The 27,106-nt window shown below is 55.3% G+C and overlaps 2 protein-coding genes across 2 annotated transcripts in view; both read right to left on the bottom strand.

The window, feature by feature from the left end:
- LOC133346220 (cytoplasmic dynein 1 intermediate chain 1-like) overlaps window positions 1-27,106 on the bottom strand; it is a 398,436-nt gene that overhangs the window by 269,756 nt on the left and 101,574 nt on the right. The gene's annotated exons all lie outside the window — the stretch shown is intronic.
- Window positions 7,732-19,324, bottom strand: LOC133345788 (motor neuron and pancreas homeobox protein 1-like). Its single transcript, XM_061556759.1, has 3 exons — window positions 18,028-19,324; window positions 12,261-12,421; window positions 7,732-10,962 (listed from the first exon to the last, which is right to left on the bottom strand). Exons 1-3 carry the CDS (start codon window positions 18,596-18,598, stop codon window positions 10,444-10,446), a joined length of 1,251 nt encoding a protein of 416 aa, XP_061412743.1. The 5' UTR covers window positions 18,599-19,324; the 3' UTR covers window positions 7,732-10,443.

Below are 27,106 nucleotides of genomic sequence, written 5' to 3'. Positions count from 1 at the left end.
GGGAGGGGGTGCGTGGGGAGGGGGGCTGCGTGGAGAGGGGGGCTGCGTGGGGAGGGGCTGCGTGGGGAGGGGGGCTGCGTGGGGAGGGGGGCTGCGTGGGGAGGGGGGCTGCGTGGGGAGGGGCTGCGTGGGGAGGGGGGCTGCGTGGGGAGGGGCTGCGTGGGGAGGGGGGCTGCGTAGGGAGGGGGGGCTGCGTGGGGAGGGGGGGCTGCGTGGGGAGGGGGGGCCGCGTGGGGAGGGGGGCTGCGTGGGGAGGGGCTGCGTGGGGAGGGGGGCTGCGTGGGGAGGGGCTGCGTGGGGAGGGGGGCTGCGTGGGGAGGGGCTGCGTGGGGAGGGGGGGCTGCGTGGGGAGGGGGGGCTGCGTGGGGAGGGGCTGTGTGGGGGCGGGGGCTGCGCGGGGAGGGGCTGCGCGGGGAGGGGGGGCTGCGTGGGGAGGGGCTGCGTGGGGAGGGGGGGCTGCGTGGGGAGGGGGGCTGCGTGGGGAGGGGCTGCGTGGGGAGGGGGGCTGCGTGGGGAGGGGCTGCGTGGGGAGGGGGGGCTGCGTGGGGTGGGGGGGCTGCGTGGGGAGGGGGGCTGCGTGGGGAGGGGGGCTGCGTGGGGAGGGGCTGCGTGGGGAGGGGGGCTGCGTGGGGAGGGGCTGCGTGGGGAGGGGGGCTGCGTGGGGAGGGGGGCTGCGTGGGGAGGGGCTGCGTGGGGAGGGGGGCTGCGTGGGGAGGGGGGCTGCGTGGGGAGGGGCTGCGTGGAGAGGGGGGCTGCGTGGGGAGGGGGGCTGCGTGGGGAGGGGGGCTGCGTGGGGAGGGGGGCTGCGTGGGGAGGGGGGGCTGCGTGGGGAGGGGGGGCTGTGTGGGGGGAAGGGCTGCGTGGGGAGGGGCTGCGTGGGGAGGGGGGCTGCGTGGGGAGGGGGGCTGCGTGGGGAGGGGCTGCGTGGGGAGGGGGGGCTGCGTGGGGAGGGGGGGCTGCGTGGGGAGGGGGGGCTGCGTGGGGAGGGGGGGCTGCATGGGGAGGGGCTGCGTGGGGAGGGGGGCTGCGTGGGGAGGGGGCTGCGTGGGGAGGGGGCTGCGTGGGGAGGGGGGCTGCGTGGGGAGGGGCTGCGTGGGGAGGGGGGCTGCGTGGGGAGGGGGGCTGCGTGGGGAGGGGCTGCGTGGGGAGGGGGGCTGCGTGGGGAGGGGGGCTGCGTGGGGAGGGGCTGCGTGGGGAGGGGGGCTGCGTGGGGAGGGGCTGCCTGGGGGGGAGGGGCTGCGTGGGGAGGGGCCGCATGGGGAGGGGGGGCTGCGTGGGGAGCGGCTGCGTGGGGGGGAGGGGCTGCGTGGGGGCGGGGGCTGCGCGGGGAGGGGCCGCATGGGGAGGGGGGGCTGCGTGGGGAGGGGCTGCGTGGGGAGGGGCTGCGTGGGGAGGGGCTGCGTGGGGGGGAGGGGCTGCGTGGGGAGGGGCTGCGCCGCGTGCGCGTGAGGGGGGGGTATCGGGACGATGACTGGTACCAGCGGTGTCAAGATCGGCATCTGTGGAGGAGGCTCGTGAAGGACGCTACTGGGCAGTTGGAGGCAGTCGCCCGCCAACAACAACGGAGGGAACGCCAGGTGGCTAAAGCACAGCTGGCACAGTAGGGGGCACAGGTGGTGCATCAGCCAGTCATCTCGGTCATCTCAGTCAGTCGACCCGTGGCACCTGGGTCTGCCCCATGACCTGCAAGCGGGGGTGTTCGACACTTCACGTGGCCTCAAGGTGCACATGGCCTGGCACAAGCGTCGTGGTGACGTCACCGCCACTTAGTGGTGAATGATATCGGGCCCAGGTGGGCGAGGGGGGTGACGTCGTGCGCCAACTCCCATCACTCACACCATCACCGCCAACACCATCAGAGCCAACACCATCACCGCCAACACCATCACCGCCAACACCATCACCACCAACACCATCACCGCCTCTCCCCCTGCACACTCGCACGCACAATCTTCCCTCTGCCCTTGGAGATGTAGTATGATGACTCGTAACGTTATCATATCGCGGTATATATTAGGAACATACAGAACATATGCGTCGTTTATAACACTGCTTGATGGATTAAAGCCTCACCGCATCATTCAAATCATGAGCCATGATCTATCCACCGATGGATGATGGCTTCCCGACGCCGTCAACATCCCACACGGTGCTGCGCTGCGCGACAATCCACCTCGCTCCTGCGCGTAATCTGATCCCACCGCTCCATCTCCGCGGGAGTCGTCCTATCGAGGGCGTCTCCGAATTGATTTACTCCAGCAAACCACCCCATCCACCCCCACCACCCCCACTAATCTTGCCACCCTCACCACCCCCACCACCCCCACCACTCTCACCACCCTCACCACCCCCACCACCCCCACCACCCCCACCACCCACTCGCATCACGTGGCGCGAGTGAGCACGCGGCTGGGCTCGTCCCCGCGACTCCTCCCCCTCCGTGCTCCGGCTCCCCCCCCCCACTCATTGGCCGATGACACCTTCATATATAGAGGACCACAGAGCTTGGGCGGTTGGCGCCGGCTCGTCGCTGCGTGGCTGCTCCTGCTGCCCTCCCGCTCCTCGTCTGTGCTTCCTCCTCCTGGCGCCCCGCGAGCAACGAGGGAACGCGGCTGCTCCGCGTTCCCAGATTGCCACCAAACATTCACCGCCATTAGTGGTGCCACGGGCCCGGCAAGCACACGGAGGGAGGGAGGGAGGGAGGAAGGGAGGGAGGCAGGGAGGGAGGGGGGCGCAGAGGGGGCAGGGTAAAGGTGGCTGCGGGGTAGGGGCGCAGTTGTTCCGAGGCCTCACATCTGCGGTGTCTTGGGGGGGGGCGCTACCTTTCGAGGTACCAAACAAACCGGAACATCTCATGGGGGGACAATAATCGCTCGCGATACCAGCAGAGGGGAGCACTGACCGCGAGTGCGTTGTTCTTGAGTGGATGTGTACGGGCGGTATTATTGGTATTGTCACTTCGCGTGTGACAAATACCCCCGGGACTGTGAATGTCTCGGGAAGAGCGACAGACTCACCAGGGCAGCAGCTGCCCCACTCAGCACGACGACGACGACGATCCTTGGGAAACAAAGACAGGTGGCAACTGTAGATCACGCACTTACACACACACTTACACACACACACTTACACACACACTTACACACACACTTACACACACACACTTACACACACTTACACACACACTTACACACACACTTACACACACACACACTTACACACACATTTACACGCACACTTACACACACACTTACACACACACACTTACACACACACACTTACACACACACTTACACACACACTCACACACACTTACACACACACTTGCACACACTTGCACACACTTACACACACACTTACACACACTTACACACACACTTACACACACACTCACACACACTTACACACACACTTACACACACACTTACACCCACTTACACACACACTTACACACACACTTACACACACTTACACGCACACTTACACACACACACCTACACGCAAACTTACACACACACTTACACACTTACACTTACACACACACACTTACACACACTTACACACACACGCGGCAGAGAGCTCAGGAGATACCGTCTCTTCTTAGCGATCCGGAGTCACCGTTTCACTTCAACAAATCGATCCTTAATGGGATTGTCTTCATCACTGTGAATGCCGTGGCTCTAGTGGCTGTACGGATAACGGCAGCCAACTACTGTACTTGTAACATCAACTAGCGACAAATGATCGATGATTTTACAGACGATGTGAATGCATGTACTGTGAGCGTAAGAATCGATTCACCGTGTTGTGAGTACAGTTCAGCGAGTATCGCCACATGCGGAGATGCAAAACTTCATCCCCAGATTCCTCTCCGGCGTTCAAATCGCCCGGCGCTGCCGCTGCTGCTGCGTTGGCAGCGGTGCACAAGCAGAGCCAGCGACACCGACTCGACGCGTTCGTCAACAACACCGTGGCCTTAAAATGAAAACAATAGGCGACGTGTCGGGCAATCACCCTTCTCCATAGAGCGCTGTTTGATTCATGTGCTGTGAAGAATGGTCATTCGCCCGAAACGACGCCTGTTCTATCTTGTATTCCCTTTAGGGCGAGTAGATACATGAGTCCACCACCGTGAGTGGGTCGGCGGGTCGCGTGTGTTGGGGTAAAGTGTGGGTGCTCCCTCCTCTTTCAAGACGTCTTGAGCGGAGGCTCTTCGTCAGCAGCGGTAAGAAATTGCAGGGCTGCACCTCTACCAGGGGTGGGGGTGCTGGGGGTATGGGGGGGACAATCACAGAAAATGGCACCAAACAAACAGCCACCGAGGAGAGGGGAGGGCGCCTGTAAAGTTACAGCCGCTCACGAATCTGTGCGCAACGCGCCTGGAGACACATCAACCCGCGGCCCCTCTCGGGCACACGCGAGCGCAGAGGCGGCGCTGCGGCGCGCGATGGGCACGCACGTGGGGGCACACACACACGGGGGCACACACGGGGGGGCACACACACACACACGGGGGCACACACACACACACACGGGGGCACACACGCACGGGGGCACACACGCACGGGGGCACACACACACGCACACACGCACGGGGGCACACACACACACGCACACACGCGGGCACACACGGGGGCACACACGGGGGCACACACACGCACACACGGGGGCACACACACACGGAGGCACGCACACACACACGGGGGCCGCGCTGATGGAAGTTTAACTTTGCCCTAATTGCGCCAAAAGCAAAGCCTCCTCCACCACCACCACCAGCCCGCCGCGAGGAATGCGCTCTGCGCGCTCTCTCGGAAGCCAAACAACGCGCGCCAATCTGAGCGCTTTCTAGGCTCAGATGGTGCCCATCTCCCGTCTTACAGCCCTGTAGACATTGGTGGAAATTCCACATTCCTATGGCGGGTCTCTGCCCTCTGGAGTAGCAACATGCGGTACGAGCTGGACGGGTTTGTCGTTGTCCATTTAGGAACCAAAGCGCGTCCGAGCGCCTGCACAACTACTTCAACTACCGCGCCAGCATGTTGCCCAGTCGCTTTTGTTTTGTTTCTGAAGCTTTTTATTTGAGAATTGCCTTTGGTGCAGCGACGTGTCGGTATGTTATGAGTATGCGCGCACTATAACTGTATATACTGTGTATATATATATATATATACAGTGTGTCTAACTGTATATACTGTGTGTCTAAATGTATATACTGTATATATAGTCGCGCAGACTTACAGAAAGAGTGCGCGGGCGTTGATGAGAGCGACAGGCGAGCGGAGAAATCGCCCTGTTTGTCCACGTGCTCGCAGATCAACTGGCTCGAGGAGCCCCCTTTGTCTCGCCAGATTGCCGGCTCCAAGCCTCCAACACCCCCCTCCACCCCCCCCCCCCTTGATCCCACCCCCTCCCCTCCTCGCCCGGTGGGCCGGGAGAGGTGGCGCTCTGACCTAGAGCGACTTTGACGACTCGGCGCTAAATTCCAATCGCGTCCTCCTCATTATCCTCTCGGGCGCCCACACTCGCCGCTTCCGCCTGCGGAGAATCAGCGCGAACAAAGATAGAGATCCCCCGTATAGCCTACGCAAGCTGGTGGGGCAAGTTTCCTTTGCAGGCGCCTTTTCGTAGGGTTGGCTACGTACGGTGCGAAAGACGTTCAACACACGCACGTACAAGGGATGGAGGACGCAAGAGAGGGTGGCACGGCAACAACCACGCCCGGTCGCCTTTCCCTGCCTAGTGCTGGTATTGACACATCGCGCCGGGTACTCGTTTAGGGCTGAGTCGATCTAGGGGAATCCCGTAACCGATTCAAACATTTGTCACTGATGTTGGCCGCGAGTGGTCACCAGCTTCGTAGCGCAGTGCGCTCGCCACTACACTGCCGCTGTAGGAACACGCGCGGACCCACACACGCGCACTCACACACACCCACAGACCTGCGACACAAAACCCCACCTGAGTTCGCCTGACCTCCTTGGGTCTTGGAAGCTGAGCAGGTCTGAGCCTGGTGCCTGGGTAGGGCTTAGGGTACCTGGATAGGGAATATCACGTGATCCACCAACCCTCCATCCAAAGCTCTGGGTCACAGCCGTGCCCCAGGACGCTCGACTCACTGACAGACACACACATGGACCGTTCTGTCACTGACACACACCACGGACCGTACTGACACACACGGACCGTACTGTCACTGACACACACACACACACGGTTTGTACTGTCATTGACACACACACACGGACCGTACTGTCACTGGTGTTGTCAAACATTGCTGAACAATTGTAGGCTGACAATTGCAGAATTGGGGCCCGAGAGGTGGTGGATACTTAAATCTATCCGTGCGGAGTTATCAGTGTCACCCCCTCCTATACTCCGGATTCTCCGATATCCTCCCACGGGAACACAAACACGAATTAACGAAATTGATCAACCTTCCCCAGTGCGGGAACCTCCTGAGGTATTATACTGCACGCCGATTGACTAACATTGATGTAACGTACAGGCCACGTGGGACTGGCACACGAAGACGTCCATTTGACACGGCAGCCTGCGCGTCACGTGGGATGTTTCGCACACACCGGGCACGAGCAGCGTGCAACGACTCCACTTGCCACCCCACTGAGGTCAAACGGTACATGTGAGCGGTGGTGCCTTCATCACGTTGACGAGAGGCGTGGGCACGTGACCTCTGTGTGTATTGAGGGGTGAGGGGGGCAGTGGCCTCGATTGGGGGGTGCCCCCCCCCCTCCCAGTGCACTTTAGAACCACCGCTCTAAAAACTGCATCCCCTTCGCTTCGTCAGTTCCAGCCCCTTTCCCCTCTCCGTGCTGTGTGGCCGGACGTGGGACAACGTTGTGTGTACTGTGTATGTACTGTGTATGTACTGTGTGTACTGTGTATGTCCTGTGTATGTCCTGTGTATGTACTGTGTGTACTGTGTATATACTGTGTATGTACTGTGTATGTCCTGTGTATGTACGGTGTGTACTGTGTATGTCCTGTGTGGACTGTGTACTGTGTGTACTGTGTATGTACTGTGTATGTACTGTGTGTACTGTGTATGTACTGTGTATGTACTGTGTATGTCCTGTGTGGACTGTGTACTGTGTGTACTGTGTATGTACTGTGTATGTACTGTGTGTACTGTGTATGTACTGTGTATGTCCTGTGTGGACTATACACTGTGTGTACTGTGTATGTCCTGTGTATGTGCTGTATGTACTGTGTGTGTACTGTGTATGTGCTGTGTGTACTACAACTACCCCAACTACTACTATTACTACCGCACCTACTACAACCGCATCTCCTGCTACCGCATAGAGCGAGCGAAACCTGTTTATACATTTTGCCTTTTGTTCATTGTGATAAAAGTTTTTTTGGGGAAATGTATTGTACCAGCTAAACTTATATACACATCTAATTTACAATAAACATGTTCTACAATGTATCTGTGCGAAACAATGCATCTGGTGCTGCTGCTACAACGGCGTTGGCAGTGGTGCACAAGCAATGTGTGTAGCCTCTAAATCATCAAACAAGTAATAGGCGACGATCGGGACAATGGCCCCTCTTCATGGTACATAAATAGGACAAACGCATGCAGGACACAGCGCTTGAGACGAAGGAGAAACATGTTTTATTAGAATAATGTGAAGGCGCAGCGCTGCAGTTGCTCGCTCGCGTCACTGTTGGCGGAAGGGCCCCACAGAGGAACGGCGATACCGGCGGGCTCCGGCGCGCTGGCTAAGACGTCTTCGAAGATGTGGAAGTACCCACACTTTACCCCACCGCTCGCGACATACCGACCGATGGTGGTGACCCATGCATGCTGCTGGGTGCAGAGACGGGGGGAGTGGAGATCTACCCACGGCTGCCGCGTCGGGAGAACGAATGGCAACGAGTAAGTCGCCATGTCTCACCGGTGTTGTGTCCGTGGCTTGTAGCTATGAGGTTTCGCACCTGCTCGTGTACCACATCACACACACACACCTGTGTACCACATCACATATATATACACACACACCTGTACCCACACAAGCCGTGTGCCGCACGGTGCCACCACGCGCTCTCTGTGCGCGCCGCGCTGGGCCCCGCGTGGCGCGGCGCGCGGGGCCTTGTCCGTTCGATGTTTCACGAAAACTTGACGATTTCTCCTCTTCAACATCACCAGCGAACACCGTAATCAGCAGCAGCAGCAGCCGTTGTCAATCAACTGTTGGATGAAGGTCGCCCTCCCCACGCTCTCGCGATCCGTCTCAGTTCAGCCTGCACATGAACCGGTTTCAGCGTTCCATCTCCGCGGTGTACGTGCGCTTGTACCCGTTCTATCACCGGCAATGGACGGGGGGGTGCAGGGGGGGGGGGTGATTTTGGAAGAGTGCCCCCCGATTCGCGTGGCCGTGGATCTGGCCGCGTGGATTCCCGTCGCGAGCGGTGGTGGTGCTGGTGGCGGTGACTTGCAGGGGGAGACGACAACACAACATGCACACCGTAATCCAACGCGAATACATTCACTTAAATAAGATATAAAAAATAAAATATGCACAGGTCCCCGTATAGCCTACATTGTACACACACACATGTATATTAGCGATAGCAATAAGACTAGCTCACTGTACGTTTTGTTTACATTTCACGTATTGTACACCCCCACCCTCCATCTCCCCCTCCCCCCGCTGGTAACGCTGTTGCTGAGAGTGGTGATCCGACCCGTGGCGATTTCGTGTAAACGAACAAGACGGAAAGTGCAGCATCGAAGAAACATCACAATCATCGCGGTGCCATCATCATCATCGTCATCACCGTCACGTCATCGAGGGTGGCTCTCAGTGGCAACTGCTCCGAGCCAGCAGGACCCGAGTGCTCGCGACCCACCGCGCCTTCACCAAGTTCACGCGCTTCTAAAACTTGATATTCAGTCGTCACACACTGCACGCGTCTGATGATGTTTAAACACGTCCCACATGACCCACAGAGTGATAATTAACATAGCTATGGAGGCCTTCTGCGTGTGTGTGTACGTGTGTGTACGTTTGTGTGTACGTGTGTGTGTACCTGTGTGTGTGTGCGTGTGTGTGTGTGTACGTGTGTGTGTGCGCGTGTGTCACTTGGGGAGTCTTGAGCAACCAACGGGGGAACGGTGGCGCAGTGGTTAGACGGCTGAGCTCAGAACCTGGACCTGCTCTAGATCGACTCAGCCTCAAACGAGTACCTGGTGCGGTTTGTAAACATCGTCACTGGGGAAACAAAGGCGGTCGGGCGTAATGCTGGCCACCCACCCCCTTGTGTGACGTGCTGGCCTTCACAGGTGCGCTAACAGCACCTGTCCCGAACAGTTTATTAGAGGCTATACGGGGATCGTTATCTGTGTTTAGCAATCATCAGGCTCGTGAGGCATGTAAGGACTGAATTTGTTTGTATTTGAATGGAAGTGAATGTGTGGCCTGGGAGGAATGAGCTGTTCAACTTCACCTCGTCCACGTGCTTTGGCGAATGCGTGAAACGTTTTCACTCTCAGACACAATTTATTGTATTGGTGCTGTTTGTTGCTGTCCGCGTCGCATGTTCGTCATCCTGGCCGGAGCTAAACAGCGGCAGGAAGCGTCCCACGTGGTTGCGGGCCAGTGTCGGGGCTCGTGCGCGCGGGCGCCCAGTCAGAGATTCTCGCAGCGTCACGAATCTTCCAGAGTTCGTTCTCACGTGACGACCACCACTGGCGCTGCGATCTGATCTCGCGTTGCAACGCGTGCTGTTCTCAACTGAACCAATTTCCCACGGATAGGCGAAACGTCGGACATCGTGCCGAACAACGCGTGGTACAACCCGAGAAACCCCATGTACCGTCGAAGTAGCGAGCTGTAGGTGTGCACGTGTGTCCTGCCACAGCAGGTCCCGTGGATCGCGTCCGAGTAATGAAGAGCGCGCGCACCTCTGACGCACGCACACGACGCGTGCACTGCGCACACATGCACGCGCTCTGTACTGTACATATACTGTGTATGTATACTGCCGTATGTACAGTAAGCAGCGCTGTCCAACCCTCGCGGATCCTCAGCCGCCGTCTCCTGTCTCGAGTGAGCAGTCAACGTCTCTGGGGCCCCTCCACACTCACAACAGTGGCGAGTCCAGAGCCCCTTGAGCAGGCCCACTTGGCGTGGGGGACACTCTCAGAGGAAGAGCTCAACCTGGAGGTCCGGGCTCGGCAGCTTCTGCTGCTGCTGGATGTGGCAGGAGGAAGGAAGCGATGCCGAGCGAGGTGTGGTGATGACATCAACTTCATTGTCCGTGATGGCCTCGTTTGCTCGAGTGCCTCCCCAGCCGCCCGGAGGAGCCACTTAGGCATTGGGGGGGGGGGGGGTACACGGAAGGGAGTCGGGGGGAGGGTGCGTGCCCCCCTCACGCGGCCCCCCAGAGAATCGCCACTGGTCCCCCCCAAATCTCTCAGTAGAGGCGCGGAGCCGCCTGCGCCAGCGGCCCTATAGACAGCTCCTCCTGCTCGCCCCACAGCAGCGGCGAGCGAGCCCGGATCGCGCCCACCCTCTCCTCCTCCTCGTACTCCTCCTCTTCCTCCTCCTCATCCTCGTCGTCTTCCAGATCCTCCTCCTCCTCGTCGTCTCCGTCCACGGAGGGCGACGCTGCGGGGGACGGCGCCCCCGGGCGAGCTCCGGCGCGGGCCTCGGCCCCCCGGCTCTCCTCGCCTCGGACCCCTTCGCCGCACGCGGCTCCCAGAGCCGGGGCTCCCCTCGTCACCCCGCCGCGCTCCTTGGACGCCTCGGAGGCTGAGGGGGTGCCGGGCCCCGGCGGCGTCCCCTTGCCCTGGGCCCGCTCCTTGCCGCCGCCCCCCGCGGAGGCGGCGGGGCCCCCCCCGCGGGGGCCCTTGTCCGCGCCCCCCGCCTGCTGCTCGCGCGCCTTCTTGCTTCGCTTCCACTTCATGCGCCGGTTCTGGAACCAGATCTTGACCTGCAGGGCCGGCGGGAACGGGGTTAGTAGCAGATTCATATCTCAGAATCTGGACCAGAATCTTTATTTATAATGGAGAAATCAGATGAGATATCAAGTCCTTTTTTACAGATTTCCGAGACCAGATCTCCATTTGCACCACACCGATCCTCAACCTGCATCATCAGTGAATCTAAACGTCGTGTGAACCACATCAAAATCTATATGAGCCACATGTAAACCAACTTTACCATATCTAAGGGCGTTCGTTTCACCTAGATGATGGTATTCTTTACGTTCATGTTAACATGAAAACACGTGAGAGTGGATATCGAGATGTTATCATGGACAGAAGCCTGACCTTCGATCCACACTAAAATATATAACTGTTAAAAGATCAAATCAAGAATCTCCCTGCTATAGAAACTCACAGGAACGACCTGGGGGCACCTCAGCTGATGATTAACTCAGAGTCAATTCCCTCCAGCCGCGTCCTAGAACTCTTACACAAAACTGCTCGATGGTTGTGCTGCTGCTGTCACTATCCTAGAATATCACCCACATCCGGAAGAAGGCTGCTGTGCGAACAGAGTGGAACAACGCGGACCAAACATCGTCCCACCTCCTGGCGTGGACATTCCTCCTCGATGACAGCGGTGGAGCCATCAACCGCATCAGGACATCAACAGATCGATGCACACGTCTCGTTCATGAACAGAACATTGATGACAAGCCACAGTGGGGAGATGATGGCCACACAACACAAACTCTGGACCACAACGTCAACCACTGTGGCCTGCACGAGTTGTCAAAGGAAGAATAACAAATATCTCTCTCTCCCCCCCCTCTCGCCATGGCCAGCAGACCTCAATATTGGCATCGAGCTGCTGAGCGAATTGCCACGTGCCGAATTAAACCTGAAACAAGACGAACCAGAACCAGACCTCAACCTCAGTGATCATGACGCACGTCTCACCTGTGTCTCAGCTGTTCCTCACTGACCATGAGAGGCGTCTCAGCTGTGTATCACCTGTGTCTCAGTGAGCATGAGAGGCGTCTCACCTGTGTCTCAGTGACCATGAGAGGCGTCTCAGCTGTGTCTCACCTGTGTCTCAGCTGTGTCTCAGTGACCATGAGAGGCGTCTCAGCTGTGTCTCAGTGACCTTGAGAGGCATCTCACCTGTGTCTCAGTGTTAATTAGATGCGTCTCAGCTGTGCCTCAGTGACCATGAGAGGCGTCTCACCTGTGTCTCAGTGATAATTGGGTGCGTCTCACCAGTGTCTCAGTGACCATGAGAGGCGTCTCAGCTGTATCTCACCTGTGTCTCAGTGAGCATGAGCGACGTCGCCACCTCGAATCGCTTGGGCCGGGACAGGTACTTGTTGAGCTTGAACTGATGTTCCAGTTCCAGCAGCTGCTGAGACGTGAAGGCTGTGCGTGGCCGACGGCACTTGCCCAGCAGGCTGGCCTGCACCTGGGCTGCACACACACGCACACATCATCAGCATAATCGTCACCTCATCAGCCAGTGTTTATCCACTGCTGGATGAAGGCCTCGCCACACTGTCGCCATCCATCACGGTGCAGTGTTGCTGCTACCGTCAGTCTTGCCCCTGCATATCTAGTGGCTCTCATCGCTCCATCTCCACGGTGAGCGTCTTCTTTGTCAACAGCACCCACAGATGAATAGCCCTCGTTCAGCTGGAGGAGGCTATTTGTGCTGTTAGCGAGCACCTATTAAGACCAGCGCGCCATGAGGGGATGGCGTGGCCAGTACCACGCACGGCCGCCTTTGTCTTTGTTTGCCCAGTGTTGATGTTCACACGCCACATCAAAGTGTTTATTTAAGGCTGAGTCGACCTATGCGAGACCCACAAACGGTTCCGGTATCACTCGTCACGCAGTGTGCCAACCGCTGCGCCACCGCTCTCTCTTCACAACGTTCGCGAGCCCCGAGCAGTGCACGGGGAGCGGTGGCGCAGTGGTTAGCGCACTGTGCAATGAACCCGGCTATATTCCTGAGCTCAATTGCCGCTCGCGGCTAACATCAGTGGCACATGATGCCTGAGCCGGTCTAAGCCAATAGTTTCTTAGTCAAAGAGCACTCTGGCCAGCGTGGTTATATAACCCCGGTGACCAATACTGCCTTAGGGAGGCCTTCATCCAGCAGTGGATGGACAATGTGCAGGCCCACTCCTGTTTTACATTTTGTCTACGGCTATAACGAGTGTTTAACCATATTACGGGTCGCGTAACCAGTGATGTAGCCAGATCACCAGTGATACAACAACCAGTATACCTCGGAAGTAGACATATACACGGCACAATGCTTATACAAGTTAATCACGACAATATCGTTATAATATCACCGTTATCGTTTACACTGCACGTATTGAGACACTAAAACGTTTCATCCGAGCTGACGTTTCGGCAGACGCGCCTTCCCGAATGTGTGCCACGTGTCTATTTGAGTAGGTGCAGCTGACAGCTCCAGGCAGCCACAGCGCTTCGGCGGCCGTCTGGAACGCTCTTGCTTCCACTTTTTTATATCTAGATTCAAAATTAATTTATTCAGAACTGCTCTTTTGTGGTTAGCTTGCTGTCCCTCGCCCCGCACTTCCGATTAGCACGGGTGACTACGTACGGTGCGAAAGAAGTTCAACATCTATACATACACAACTACATACATACACGTGACACAACCCGTACATCTGCTTCGCGTGTACAGAGTCACCGGCCACGTGGTAGGTCGCGAGTTCAAACCCTGGTTGGGTGGGTTGACTCAGCCCGTCATCCCTCCCTTCCTTCGTCTGGGTGTCAATGAAAAGCACGTGACCACTCTGCGGGGAGGTCAACAGTAGTTGTCCTATGGCGAGACTCGCCCCCGCCGTAGGAATGTGGAATGCCCATTTCAGGTGCCGGGAGAGTCGCCGCGACTCGTGCTCGACGCGCACGCCGTGGCGGCCGATTCTCAGCTGTTGAGTTGCGTTCGATGGAGGAGTAAGGGAAGCGGCCCTGGTGAAGGGGGCAGATGCGGAACGTCGGTGGCGAAGAGAGCAGCACCAATTCGTGGGGGGCGGGGAAATAATTTCTGGAAGTAGCATTGATTGCATGTAAGTCTCCGTTATCATAATACAGTTAAAGTATCTAAACTGTATTAATCATTACACTTGGGTGTTGCCCGCGGACGCGCACGAATTTTCTCCGGGTGCTCCGGCCTCCTCCCACGTGTGTAATGAACACAACTCATCATCAATCGTCTTTAAACTTTGTTTACACCCCCCCCCCCCGCACTATTGCACTATAGTACATGCACAGTCCATGCACAGTACATGCACAGTCCATGCACAGTACATGCACAGTCCATGCACAGTACATGCACAGTCCATGCACAGTACATGCACAGTACATGCACAGTACACAGCGGCACAAAGACCCCACGCGTGCCCGAATAGAGCATGGGGGCGAGTGCTGTTCGCGAGCACTTGCGAATACGCATACCTAGAGCCGACCAACACAAAGACATCGGCGGTGACATGCTGCATGCCACAGAGGAGTTTACACACAGACACATATAGGTGTGCGCAGTGGCTTACGCACACATAGATACGTAATAACGTACACATAATACGGACTGACAAGTAAATAGCAGTATCGCACACTAGAATGCATACAAATATAGTGAATTACGCATGGAAAGAAACGCCCCTAACTAGCACCTTACTCAGTGAAGGCAACAACATACAGTATCACGCACACATAGCGAACTACACATCGCTACACGGAGACGTGAATGTACATAGTATCATATGCGTAGCTGATACGACGTACACGTGCAATACCTGCGTTGCAAGCTGTAATAGACGCGTAGGCAGTAACGCACGCACACAGCCCTCTAATGAGAGTGGCAGACACAGTGACGGTGTCAGTGACAGACTGTAACATCAACAGGGCCATCGAATAGACAGCAATTATTTGCTGATGCTTTCTGCAGCTGCGTTGTCATTGGTGCACAAGCACGAATATCAACACATTCATCAATGCCCGACGTTTCGGGAAATAGTTCTTGCCCGAAACGTCGCCTATTATATATATGACAGATCACACAAAACCGTCCATCGTTCCCAAATGCTGCCACTGGCTACCACTGAGACAAAGGAAATGCATCTCCTGAGCACGACCAATACCTGGACCGGTTCTGAGCCTCCCCTTGGTGTACTCATACTCCGATGAGTACCTGGTACGATGTCTAAACATCACCACTCGGGAGACAAAGGGGGCCGGGCGTGGTGCTGCCCGCACCACCCCTTAGTGTGCCGTGCCGGGCTTCATTGGTGTTCGCTAACAGCACTTGCCCCAACAGTCTGTTAAGCCTGTACGGGGGTCTTTGTCTTTGTGTGATCAATGAGATGCGGGTGAGACATGTCTCAGATCATCGGTCTGAGTCAGTCCATGGCCTCCCACATGATCTGGTCATGCTATTCAGGTTATCCTCGCTTCGGCTTCTGGCTGCTGGCCATCGAACAAAGACGGCCACTGCATCGCGCACGTTCAGATGCGCCTCTGCGGCCGTCTGGAACGCTCTTCCTTCCGATGTTAGGAAGCCACCGCAGCTACGTACTCTTACATCATCTAGATTCAAAACTCATTTCTTTATAACGGTTTTTTGTGTTTCATTTGTTATCTTTCCTCCGAACCTCCAATTAGCACGGTTGGCTATGTACGGTGCAAAAGAAGTTCAACGTACACACATCTGGCTGCCGTCCGCCTCAAACCACGCTTCCTCAGTCAACCCCCGCGCCCTCCTGAGGACCTCCGCGTCCCTCAACTCGCGCACGGCCCTCGCCAGCACGAGCACTCTGCCGGCAGAGCGCCGCCTCGCCGTGGCTGCTCCACAATCACTGCTGGGAATGGCACCCACGCGAACAGACACCCAGCCCAGGCAGAGCACAAACACCCAGCCCAGGCAGAGCACAAACACCCAGCCCCAGCAGCAGCGAACAGACACCCAGCCCAGGCAGCGAATAGGCACCCAGCCCCAGCAGCAGCGAACAGATACACAGCCCCAGCAGCAGCGAACATGCACCCAGCCCCAGCAGCAGCGAACATGCACCCAGCCCCAGCAGCGAACAGACTCCCAGCCCAGGCAGCGAACATGCACCCAGCCCCAGCAGCAGCAGCAACAACGACGGCATCAAATCCACCGCCACGTCTCAGGGTGGTGCGGCGAAGACGGAGGTGGAGGCACCGTGCTCCCAGAGCCCCCTCGCCTCTCTTGTTCATAGTCGTGGACTTATTGTTGCTGTTGCTGTTGTTTGCGCGAACACACACCATCGAGACTGAGTTCTGGAGGTACATTACGATTACATTCTAGAAGGGCGAGCGAGGGGACAGTTGGCGCAAGTACAGGGTTAGGGTGAGATATAGGGTGAGGTGTAGGGTGAGGTATAGGGTGAGGTGTAGGGTGAGGTGTAGGGTGAGATATAGGGTGAGGTATAGGGTGAGGTGTAGGGTGAGATATAGGGTGAGGTATAGGGTGAGATATAGGGTTAGTTATAGGTTTAGTTATAGGGTGAGGTATAGGGTGAGATGGAGCCGATTCCACGCTTACAGCGGGGAACATTTGGAGCACCGATTTGTCTTTAAAATTTGAGACTCCAAAATGATGCTGCGGAGTGTTGAAAGCTCTCATTAATTAACACACTTACACCCACTATACACTTACACACACTGTACACTTACACACACTGTACACTTACACACACTGTACACTTACACACACTGTACAATTGTCTCGCCATCAGCGATCGAGGTAGTCACCACCCGGGGAGTGTGACGTTGTAGCCGACAAAAAGCGATTCAGGGCCACGACCGATTTACTGGCATCTGTTTACAAAGAACTGGGACCACAATGGGTGTCCCACCTGATGACGGACGCTTGTGTTGCGCCCCAAACGTCGTGATTTAAATTGTTTTATACCTACGTGACTTTACCGAAAGAACCAAAGAGTATGAACACAATTGTCAATATTTAAGGCTTTTTACGCAACACTTACAGAGAGGTAAGAAAAAAAAACTGTTAATTGATAAACGTGTTTTATTTTATTTATTCTGATCATGCCCCATTGTGTAAAGGGCAGTCTCCAACTCGACCCAGCCTCAAAATGAGTACCTGGTGCGATGTGTAAACATCTCCGCGAGGGAGACAAAGGCGGTCGGGCGTGGTGCTGGTCACCCACCACTTCGTGTACCGTCCCGGCCTTCATAGGTGCTGCTCGCTAACAGCACTTGCCTCAAACATCTCGACAAGACGATACGACGGATCGGTGCCTTTGTGCGTCCCCAAATCTGTGTGCACGCGTCTGTATGCCCGTGTGCCCGTCAGTGCGTGCGCACGCGAGCACACACGCGGGCACACACGCAGGGCACACACGCAGGCACACACGCACGCCCTCGCACGGCAGTCTACCTGTGCGTGTGTCCTTGTGACTGGACACCCGAGTGCGACTACTCAGTGCGTGTGGAGGTCGAGCACACCCACGTGTGTGCTCACGTGTGCTCGCGCGCGCGTGTGCTGCAGATGCGCGTCTCAGTGAATTTCCGTCTCTGTGTCTAAGTGTGTGGAGAGCGCTTGCGTCGTATTTAGCGCATTGCGCTACGAAGCGGGTGACCTGAGTTCGATCCCACGCCCGTCCGTCACGCATGTCATCGTTGGTGAGTGATATCAGAAGCCATCTTAGACCTTCTCAAAGTCGACTCATCCTTCAACCTGGTGCGGTGTGTAAACATCAACAACAGCGCGTACTCACACGCGTGTGTCACTCACGTCTATCACTCACGCCACGCGTACTCACACGCGTGTGTGTCACTCGTGTGTGTCACTCACGCCACGCGTACTCACACGCGTGTGTCACTCGTGTGTGCCACTCACGCCACGCGTACTCACACGTGTGTGTGTCACTCGTGTGTGCCACTCACGCCACGCGTACTCACACGTGTGTGTGTCACTTGTGTGTGTCACTTGTGTGTGCCACTCACGCCACGCGTACTCACACGTGTGTGTCACTCACGCCGCGCGTACTCACACGTGTGCCACTCGCGCGTGTACTCGGGTAGGCGAGGCAGCACCACCCCGGCCGCCGAGGCGCGCAGCCAGTGCTCCAGGGAGATCCCCCCCTGCATGCCGCCGCCTCCGGCCGCCGCCTTGAGCGACTCCACGTGCGGGAAGGCGGGGTAGGCGAGCGTGGAGCCCGGGTAGCCGTACACGGGGGAGCCGTAGAAGGCCGCCACCGCCGGCAGGGAGCCGGCCGGCAGCCCCACGTGCGGCAGGCCCAGCACCCCCGGTTTGGGGACGAGCCCCCCGCGGGGGAGCGGCTGCAGGCCCGGGGGGGGGGCCCCCGCCGCAGCGCCGCACGGCGGAGACGGCGTCCGGGCGAGGCGGCCGTGGAGGCGGGACTGATGCTGCTGCTGCTGCAAGTCGTGAGCGCAACTCACGATGCCACGGGGACTGTCGGGGCCCCGTCGGGGCGGAGAGAGGCCCCCCATTGTCTGGTATGGCCCCCCGCCAGAGAGGGAGAGCCCCCCCTGAAGGAGCCGGATTCTGGGGGGCTCGTCCGCCAGGAGAGCGTCGATGCGGAAATTCTTGGATTTTTCCATCGCGCGCGTGGGGAGGCGCGGGGCGCGCCCTTGAGGCGTTCGGCGTGCGCGTGTGCTGCAGTGGGTGTACGGCGTGCGTGTGTGCGATGCGTGTGAGTGTCACAATGTGCGTGCGATGCGTGTGAGTGTCACAATGTGCGTGCGTGTATGCGATGCGTGTGAGTGTCACAATGTGCGTTCGTGTGTGCGATGCGTGTGAGTGTCACAATGTGCGTTCGTGTGTGCGATGCGTGTGTCACAATGTGTGTGCGTGTGCAGTGAGTGTGTATCACTACGTGTACGGCGTGTGTAACGGGGTATTCAGCCGTGTGCGTGTGGTTGTGTGTGCGTCAGGTTGTGTATATGTGCGGTTACACGTGTGTGTGCTTGTGGATTACACATGCACATACATGCGCACGTGTATGCACAGGATGCGCGTATGATTACCGATGCATGTGGTGTGTATGTCACGCTGTGTACGTGTGTGTATACATGTCAGTACACGCGTTGATGACTGAAGTGCGCTCTATCCCCTCTGCTCCCTCCTCTCTGTCTATCACTCCACTCTCGATGCGACCCACACCGAGCAGCAGCTCCCTCCGCGTGAAGCCGGCTGCTGTCCGAATGCGCGAGGGGAGACGGAGGCGATCAATGTCCGTGTCTGATCGCCCGACGCCTCGGCAGGGATTGGCCCGGCTGGACACCAGCGGCGAGGGGGGTGGAAGAGGGAGTGGGCGGCTGGGGATGGGATCGGGGAGCGGGGGGGGTAGGAGGAGAGAGGCGGGGTCTGGACTGAGGGGGGTTGGGGTAGGGATGGGTGGGTGGGTGGCTGGGCGTGGGGTCTCGGCCTCTCCCCGAGAGGGATAATCGATATAATTAGCGAATCACGCCGTCGTTAGTGCGACTTTAGCGCCCGGGAGCGCGCGCGCGCTGCGCCACGTGGCGGTGGAGCGCGGGCTTCGTGGGGTCGGATTCCCACAGACAACGGGGCCAGGCCAATCAACGCCTCCTCCTCCTCCACAAAGACAAATATCCCCCGTATAGCCTTCAACAGGCTGTGAGGGCAAGTGCTGTCAGCGAGCACCTTTGACGGCCGGAACGGTACACAAGGGGGTGGTGTGGCCAGCACCACGCTCGACCGCCTTTCTATCTGCAGTGGCGATGTTAGGACGAAGATCCCCCGTGCAGCCTTCACCAGACTGTTGGGGCAAGTGTTGTTGGCCGTCAGCGGGAATCGAACTCGAGTCGCCGGATTTGTATCGCAGTGCGCTCACCGCTGTAGAACTATTCTGCCTGGATGCAGGCGGCCGGGGGTTCGATCACGAACCTGACGCCTGTAGATTTGTAGTCGACATGTCTCTCGCTCCCCGTGGTCGCATGGATTCTCCTCCGGGTCCTCCGGTCTAACCCTCCACATATATAAGCACGCGTTTAGAGTATTTGGCTGCTATACATTTCCACATGGCGATAAGCCGCTCCGTTGAGCTTATCATCTGCGGTCAGGTCGCTTCTGAAAAAAGAGCAATATAGTTCAGTGTGCCTTAAAATAAAAAAGTAAATAGTCATATACACACACACATATATACACTACACACGTGTGTATATATACAATGAAAATACGCGTTTCTACGTACATAGCTATATCGAGTGCGTGCGCGTGCGCGTGAGAAGATGCGTGCAAGTCTCCGTGTGCGCTCCTCACGAGGCGCCCGAGTCGTCAGCGCGAGTTGTCGGTCTCCGCTGGCGCCTCTGCGCAATGAAGAAGCGCCAGCCCCCGAAACGTCGCCGACTCTATACTTTGTTCCTTTTAAGGCCGCAGTGTCATTGACGAATGTGTTGCGTTTGTGTCGATTACGTGGGCTTATATGTTGCGGGCCTTTACAGACGCTAGAGGCCGCTATATTCACCACAATATTTAGCAAAAGTAAATAAATGTTGCATCTATTCGCGACGCTGAATATCGCTAATAAATATAATCTCGGGGTGCGGGTGATTCATTTACACCCAAAAAAGAATCACTACAATCATAATAATCACAATTTATATACCGTATACATGTATGTAAATGTGAATATATCGTATGTTAATACATACAGTGTTGATAATATATAAGTGTGAGTCGCGCAGTGGTAGCTACGCACGCGGCCTGTAACCCAACGCTGTGGAGGCAGCAGCGAGGGCTGGTGGACCACACACAGATTGAGTGGAGCGTCCTTCTTGGTGTGGAGCGCCCTTCTTGGTGTGGAGCGCCCTTCTTGGGTGCGTCGAGGAAGATCCCGACCCTGGCTGGCCAGGCGAGGCGGTACAGTAAGTGGACAATGTTCCATCTGTTTCCATCTGCACGGGGATAGAGCGTTGCTCCTTCGCGCGAAGCATTTTCCCTGGGTACCCCGGTTCCTCCCACGTGTATAATGAAGACAACTCATCATTAATTGGCTGAGCACATTTTAAAATAAGAACCCAATGTAGCAGCAGGGCCATCTTGAAAGAGCCATGGTGCAGTTCAGCTTGGCTCTCCGGGGTAAGTGAGCACATATCCATCTATTAATATACTTCATTTGAGACAAACGATGAATCGCCTTTGAGATCGTTTGGCCTGCTTCATTATAAACAAGACACGCCCTGCGTTGAGCCCCGGGGCTACACTGCGTACACAATTGCAGCTGCTTCATCCGATGACATCGTCACGTTCCACCATGCGCCCCGCTAATCTACCACTCGCTCTTGCGATAAGCGCCTCGCGCGATAAGCGACTTACATCTCACCATCTCATCATCTCAGCACATTTGAAAGGGCACCCCCAGCGGCAGCAGTCACTCAGCACCTGGTCTGCAAGCGGACATTAGTCTGCCAGTAGCGGGCGATGGTTGCTGCTGCTGTATGTAATCCCAAATGAGTAATCTAGTTATAGAGACATATATAATGCCATAGAAATGGTCTTGACAATAAAAATTGGTACATGTAGCAAAGCATTGTAACATAAGCTTACGAATGTCAGTGTGTGTATTTGATAGCATCATGTAGGTAACGAATACGTGTACACATGTGATTAAATAAACGCAATGTACTATTTTTTAATGTATATACATATCTATACAATGGACGCGTGGGCAGAGAATATCATGAGCAGAGAGATTTCAAGACAAATGTCTGATGCAATAATGTATTGCTATTTTAATTTTGCAAGGGTGGCGTGTTAAACATTAGCTACGAGCGCACAGGTTCCATCTGGAAGAGAACATTAGTATTTTTTGTATACAGTGTTGACAAAACAACATGAATTCAGAAATACACCAACACTGAGAACATATCGCATTGTGTATCATGGACAAATGTTTGTGTGAAGAGCCCAATTCTGTCTCCACATACAAACACGAATATTACTTTAATCCATCGACTCGCCACATCGATATTATCCAGCGGCATTTATTCAAGAAGGTTTCGACCATCTGTGTCTGATCGGCAGAGTTCGGCTTGTGAAACAAATGTTTAAATGTGTCGCTCCTAATTGTGATGACGTAGCAGCATTATTTCATTATATGTAGCTCATTCCGCTGACATTTGTACAGTATATTCTGCAATATGAGTCCTACAAAGACAGAGATCCCCCGTATAGTCCGCACAGACTGTTGGGGCAAGTGCTGCTAGTGGAGACCTTTTAAGGTCGGCACAGCACGGCACCCGACCCTATAACGAATACTTTATGAGGTCGCACTCATTACACACAAAGTGCTTGCCACAAATGAACCACGACACCTTGCTGATGTCGTCAAGGAGCATGAGCCATCACGCGAACTCCCGGCATCGTAGTGGCTGCTGGCCATTAAACAAAGACGGTCGCCGCATCGCGTGGCGCTTTCAGATGCGCTTCTGCGGCCGTCTGGAACGCTCTTCCTTCCGATATTATGAAGACACTGGAGCTATGCACTTCTAAATCTCAACGTACATACATACACGAGGGGGTGTGTTTAAACATCGCACAAGGTACTCATTTGAGACTGAGTTGAACTAGGGGAGGCCAGGACCGGTTCAGTTAATCATCAGTGGTGATGATGGTCGGGAACGAGGATCCAACTCGTAGTGCAGCGCGCTCAGCGCTACTCCATATACACACGCACAACTTTGCCGCAGTAAAACAACAAATATGATTGTAATGCAGGATTTATAGCTTGAAATGTTATCTCTCTGTCGCTATAAACACGGTCAGCTGTTCCGCTTCTGATTATAAAACTGATGCCACACCTAATAAAGTATTTTCAACATTATAGGCAACACCATTAATATAATAATATAATAATAATAATTCACAGCCTTGCCAATCCGCCTCCCCGCGCCGTGGCGGTCATTTGGGGGATGTTGGCCATACTTCACCGCCCTGGTCCGTGCGGGTTGGTGAACGGGAAGAAGGCCCGGCTTGCGTATCGGTCATGGCAGAGACCCCCCGCGTAGCCTTTAACGGACTGTTAGGGTATCACACACACGCGCGCGCACGCCTACACACGCGTGTCCATATACACAGTTACCCTTTAGAGAAAAACGGTCTCGATTCACAACAGCTCTTCGTTTTTTATGCTAACGAAGGTGCATTTCCCAAAACGTCGCCTATTATACAGGGTGGCCCAGATGTCAGGATACACGGGGTTGTTATATTTATGTAAAATATAACATAGGGTTATTTGATCTCTTTAACAAATATTCAATCTGACTTGCATTCAGATGAATGCATGCATGAATAATTTTTTTAAATAAATTTGAGACTTTAACAATTAAAAAGATTACAGCTCCCTTATTTAGCATACATGTAAAAAAAATTGAACTCATTTGTATTTCGTTGATTTTCATTCCATTTTTAAATGTCATCTAAAAAAGTAGAAACATATATATATTCGTAAGGACAATAAATAAAATAGGAACTTAAATAATAAATAATTAAATGTGTTAAATTCGAGTGGTGAAATGAAATAATCCGATGTGTCCTGAATTTTGAGCCACCCTGTATATATGTGTACCCTCCTAAGGCCACCCTGTTATTGACAAATGTGTTGAGTGTTTCTTTCTTTCTTGTGATTTCCGTCGGATATTGTTTTGTTGTGAGATCTCGCGAGTGCTGCCGGCGTCAGCACGCGCGGCCTGGGGGTGTGAACTCGGCGGGGCGAGGCCGTCTGGGCCGCTCCTCCACCCACAAATCCGGATTCTCAGACGTGTCTGTGTGTGCGTGAGAGAGACGTGTCTGTGTGTGTGCGTGAGAGACTGTGTCTGTGTGTGTCTGTGTGTGTGAGACGTGTGTATGAGAGAGAGACTGTGTCTGTGTGTGCGTGAGAGAGACGTGTCTGTGTGTGTGCGTGAGAGAGACGTGTCTGTGTGTGTGCGAGAGAGACTGTGTCTGTGTGTGTCTGTGTGTGTGAGACGTGTGTATGAGAGAGAGACTGTGTCTGTGTGTGCCTGTGTGTGTCTATGTGTATGAGAGACGTGTCTGTGTGTGTGTCTGTGTGTGTGAGTTGTGTCTGTGTGTGTGAGAGAGAGACTGTGTCTGTGTGTGCCTGTATGTGTGTATGTGTAAGAGAGAGACGTGTCTGTGTGTGAGAGACGTGTCTGTGTGTGTGAGACGTGTCTGTGTGTGTGTGTGTGAGAGAGACTGTGTCTGTGTGTGTGAGAGAGACGTGTGTGTGTGTGAGAGAGAGAGACTGTGTCTGTGTGTGCCTGTGCGTGTGTGTCTATGTGTATGAGAGACGTGTCTGTGTGTGTGTCTATGTGTATGAGAGACGTGTCTGTGTGTGTGTCTGTGTGTGTGAGACGTTCCCCCACACGTGACGACGTGTCAGCCCTCGTGCCGCATGACGTCATGCACTGCAGTCCGCCTTCATCAATAGGCTCGCGCTCTGCTGGGAGGGGCGGGTGGAGCGATCGGTGGGGCTCGCGGGAAGGCGGGGGGGGGCGGGGCTGGGAGGAAGGTGGGGGCGGGGCTGGGGGGGCTGAGGTGGGCGGGGGGCGGAGGCGCGTGGGTCACCGCTGATTGGAGACATCAGCCTCCAATTTGCAGAAGTGAGGGAGGTGTGGGCCAAACAGAGACACACACGCAGACACTATCGTAAGCATCATCATCATATTGCGTGTACATGCATTGCACCTACATGCAAACGTCGCCATGATCATCAGCCATGATCCCTCCACTGCTGAATGAAGGCCTCCCCATCTCTCTCACTCTCCTGCGAGTCCACCTCGGCCGTGGTGCTCCTCTCGAGCCTGATCTCTCCCTTGGCTGCCACTCCGTCCTTGCTCTCGACCACCGACTTCTTCCTTCCATCGAGGTCCCCTGCTCAAGTCAAATCGCCAACACGACGAGTCAATATGATGACGCCTCTAAACTCCGTGCGTTCTCTCATCCACGTGCCCCCCCCCCCCGTCTCTCAGTGTTATTCCAAGCATGCGGCTCTCCATGCTTCTTTGTTAATAGTACCCCTTGTGATTTTCATTATCATCATTGCAAAGCCATAGTTGCCATGTAGTAACGATGGGTGTATGTAGAGATGCATTGTGTGATGTACACCATCACATCCTCCCATGCTGCTGCATCCACGTGCATGCATAGTGTGTTGTCCTTCCCCCGCACCTCAGATCAGCACGGTTGGCAACGTACGGTGCGAAAGAAGTCCAACATACACACATTGCTGCCACCTTTAAAATACCCAGACTGCTTTGCGTAGTTGTGGCGTCATTCGTCTATAATAACGCCTTAAAAGAAAAAAATGAATCTACGACGTTTCGGGCAATAGCCTTTTTGCATAGCACATGAGCAGTGTTGTTGACAGGTGTGTTGAGTGTTTTGTTAATTGTGGTTGTGCGCCACTGCCACGTATCCACGCGCTTGTGTGTACGGTGCGGTGTGTGCGGTGTGTGCGGTGTGTGCGGTGTGTGCGGTGTGTGCGGTGCGGTGTGTACGGTGCGGTGTGTACGGTACAGTGTGTGCGGTGTGTGCGGTGTGTGCGGTGTGTGCGGTGCGGTGTGTGCGGTGCGGTGTGTACGGTACAGTGTGTGCGGTGCGGTGTGTGCGGTGCGGTGTGTACGGTGCGGTGTGTACGGTGCGGTGTGTACGGTACAGTGTGTGCGGTGCGGTGTGTGCGGTGCGGTGTGTATGGTACAGTGTGTGCGGTGCGGTGTGTGCGGTGCGGTGTGTACGGTGCGGTGTGTACGGCGCGGTGTGTGCGGCGCGGTGTGTGCGGTGCGGTGTGTGCGGTGCGGTGTGTGCGGTGCGGTGTGTACGGTGCGGTGTGTGCGGTGCGGTGTGTGCGGTGCGGTGTGTGCGGTGCGGTGTGTGCGGTGCGGTGTGTGCGGTGCGGTGTGTGCGGTGCGGTGTGTGCGGTGCGGTGTGTACGGTACGGTGTGTGCGGTGCGGTGTGTGCGGCGCGGTGTGTACGGCGCGGTGTGTGCGGCGCGGTGTGTGCGGTGCGGTGTGTGCGGTGCGGTGTGTGCGGTGCGGTGTGTACGGTACAGTGTGTGCGGTACGGTGTGTGCGGTGCGGTGTGTGCGGTGCGGTGTGTACGGTGCGGTGTGTACGGTACAGTGTGTGCGGTGCGGTGTGTGCGGTGCGGTGTGTGCGGTGTGCAAACATCGCCGATAGGGAGACGAAGGTGGCCGGTCGTGGTGCTGACCACCTACCCCCGTGTGCCGTATCGGCCTTCATCGGTGCTGCCCGCTAGCAGCACGCGTTACAAGAGCTTGTTATGAGGCTAAACTGGGAATCTGTGTACAGTATTTGTGTTTGTATATATATACGTACACTATAACATTCGACTGTAAGAATTATATACTTAAACACACGTGCGTATATTTACAAAAGTAAAGAATATTCATAAAATTTAAAATTGTAGAATGTTCTAAAAGTAAAATTAAATACATTATGATGTATATATATTTGGTATGTGTTAATCACTGCGCTACAGTATTACAGCGAATAGTCGGTATACTGTAATGGAGAGGTGTGGTTATGAATGATGAATTTCCTCATTACTAAATTTCTAAAGATTCAAATAATTCTAACGTTTCGGGTGAACGACCAAATCGGAGATTAGAATTACTTCCGTGGTTACCCTCGCGTCCTATTGATGGTGTGTGTGTGTGTACATAACTGCCGCGTGTCTGCGGCAGTGGGCCGCGTGTCGCGATAGGTACTGAGTGTTGCAGATATTATCGTGGGCGAAATAATCCATCAACAATCGATGCATCTTCTCGGGATTGATGCATTACCAGAGGAGACATAGCAACAGTGAAAGCTTCAGCTTTGGAAGGAACTAAGGACATAAAATTCACATGTAATATATGTATACAAATTTACAAAAAACTTTAACATTTTTGTAAAGGCATTACAACCACATTTTGAATAGATAGCAACGAATTTAGCCGTTTTTTTGGCCAAACATTGGCGGAAACGTGCTTGTCCAAAAAATAAAATAGAAATGAGTTCTCATTTTGCTGAAGAATGAATGCCAGCGATCTGCAGGAATCCTTCAAAGATAATTTCACTACCACCAA

This window comes from Lethenteron reissneri, chromosome 23, assembly GCF_015708825.2.
Source record: "Lethenteron reissneri isolate LAM-NWPU_2019-01 chromosome 23, ASM1570882v1, whole genome shotgun sequence".
NCBI lineage: Eukaryota > Metazoa > Chordata > Hyperoartia > Petromyzontiformes > Petromyzontidae > Lethenteron > Lethenteron reissneri.
The sequence above is the reverse complement of the archived record's forward strand: the minus strand, read 5'-3'. Positions and strand labels throughout refer to the sequence as shown.

Excerpts from the sequence above, each read along its gene's own strand:
- LOC133345788 (XM_061556759.1), bottom strand. The coding sequence starts at position 18,598 with ATGGAAAAATCCAAGAATTTCCGCATCGACGCTCTCCTGGCGGACGAG. Across the intron at positions 12,422-18,027 it reads CACGCGCGAGTGGCACACGT|CCCAGGTGCAGGCCAGCCTG; the intron begins GTGAGTACGCGC and ends GTGTGTGTGCAG. Across the intron at positions 10,963-12,260 it reads TCATGCTCACTGAGACACAG|GTCAAGATCTGGTTCCAGAA; the intron begins GTGAGATACAGC and ends CCGGCCCTGCAG.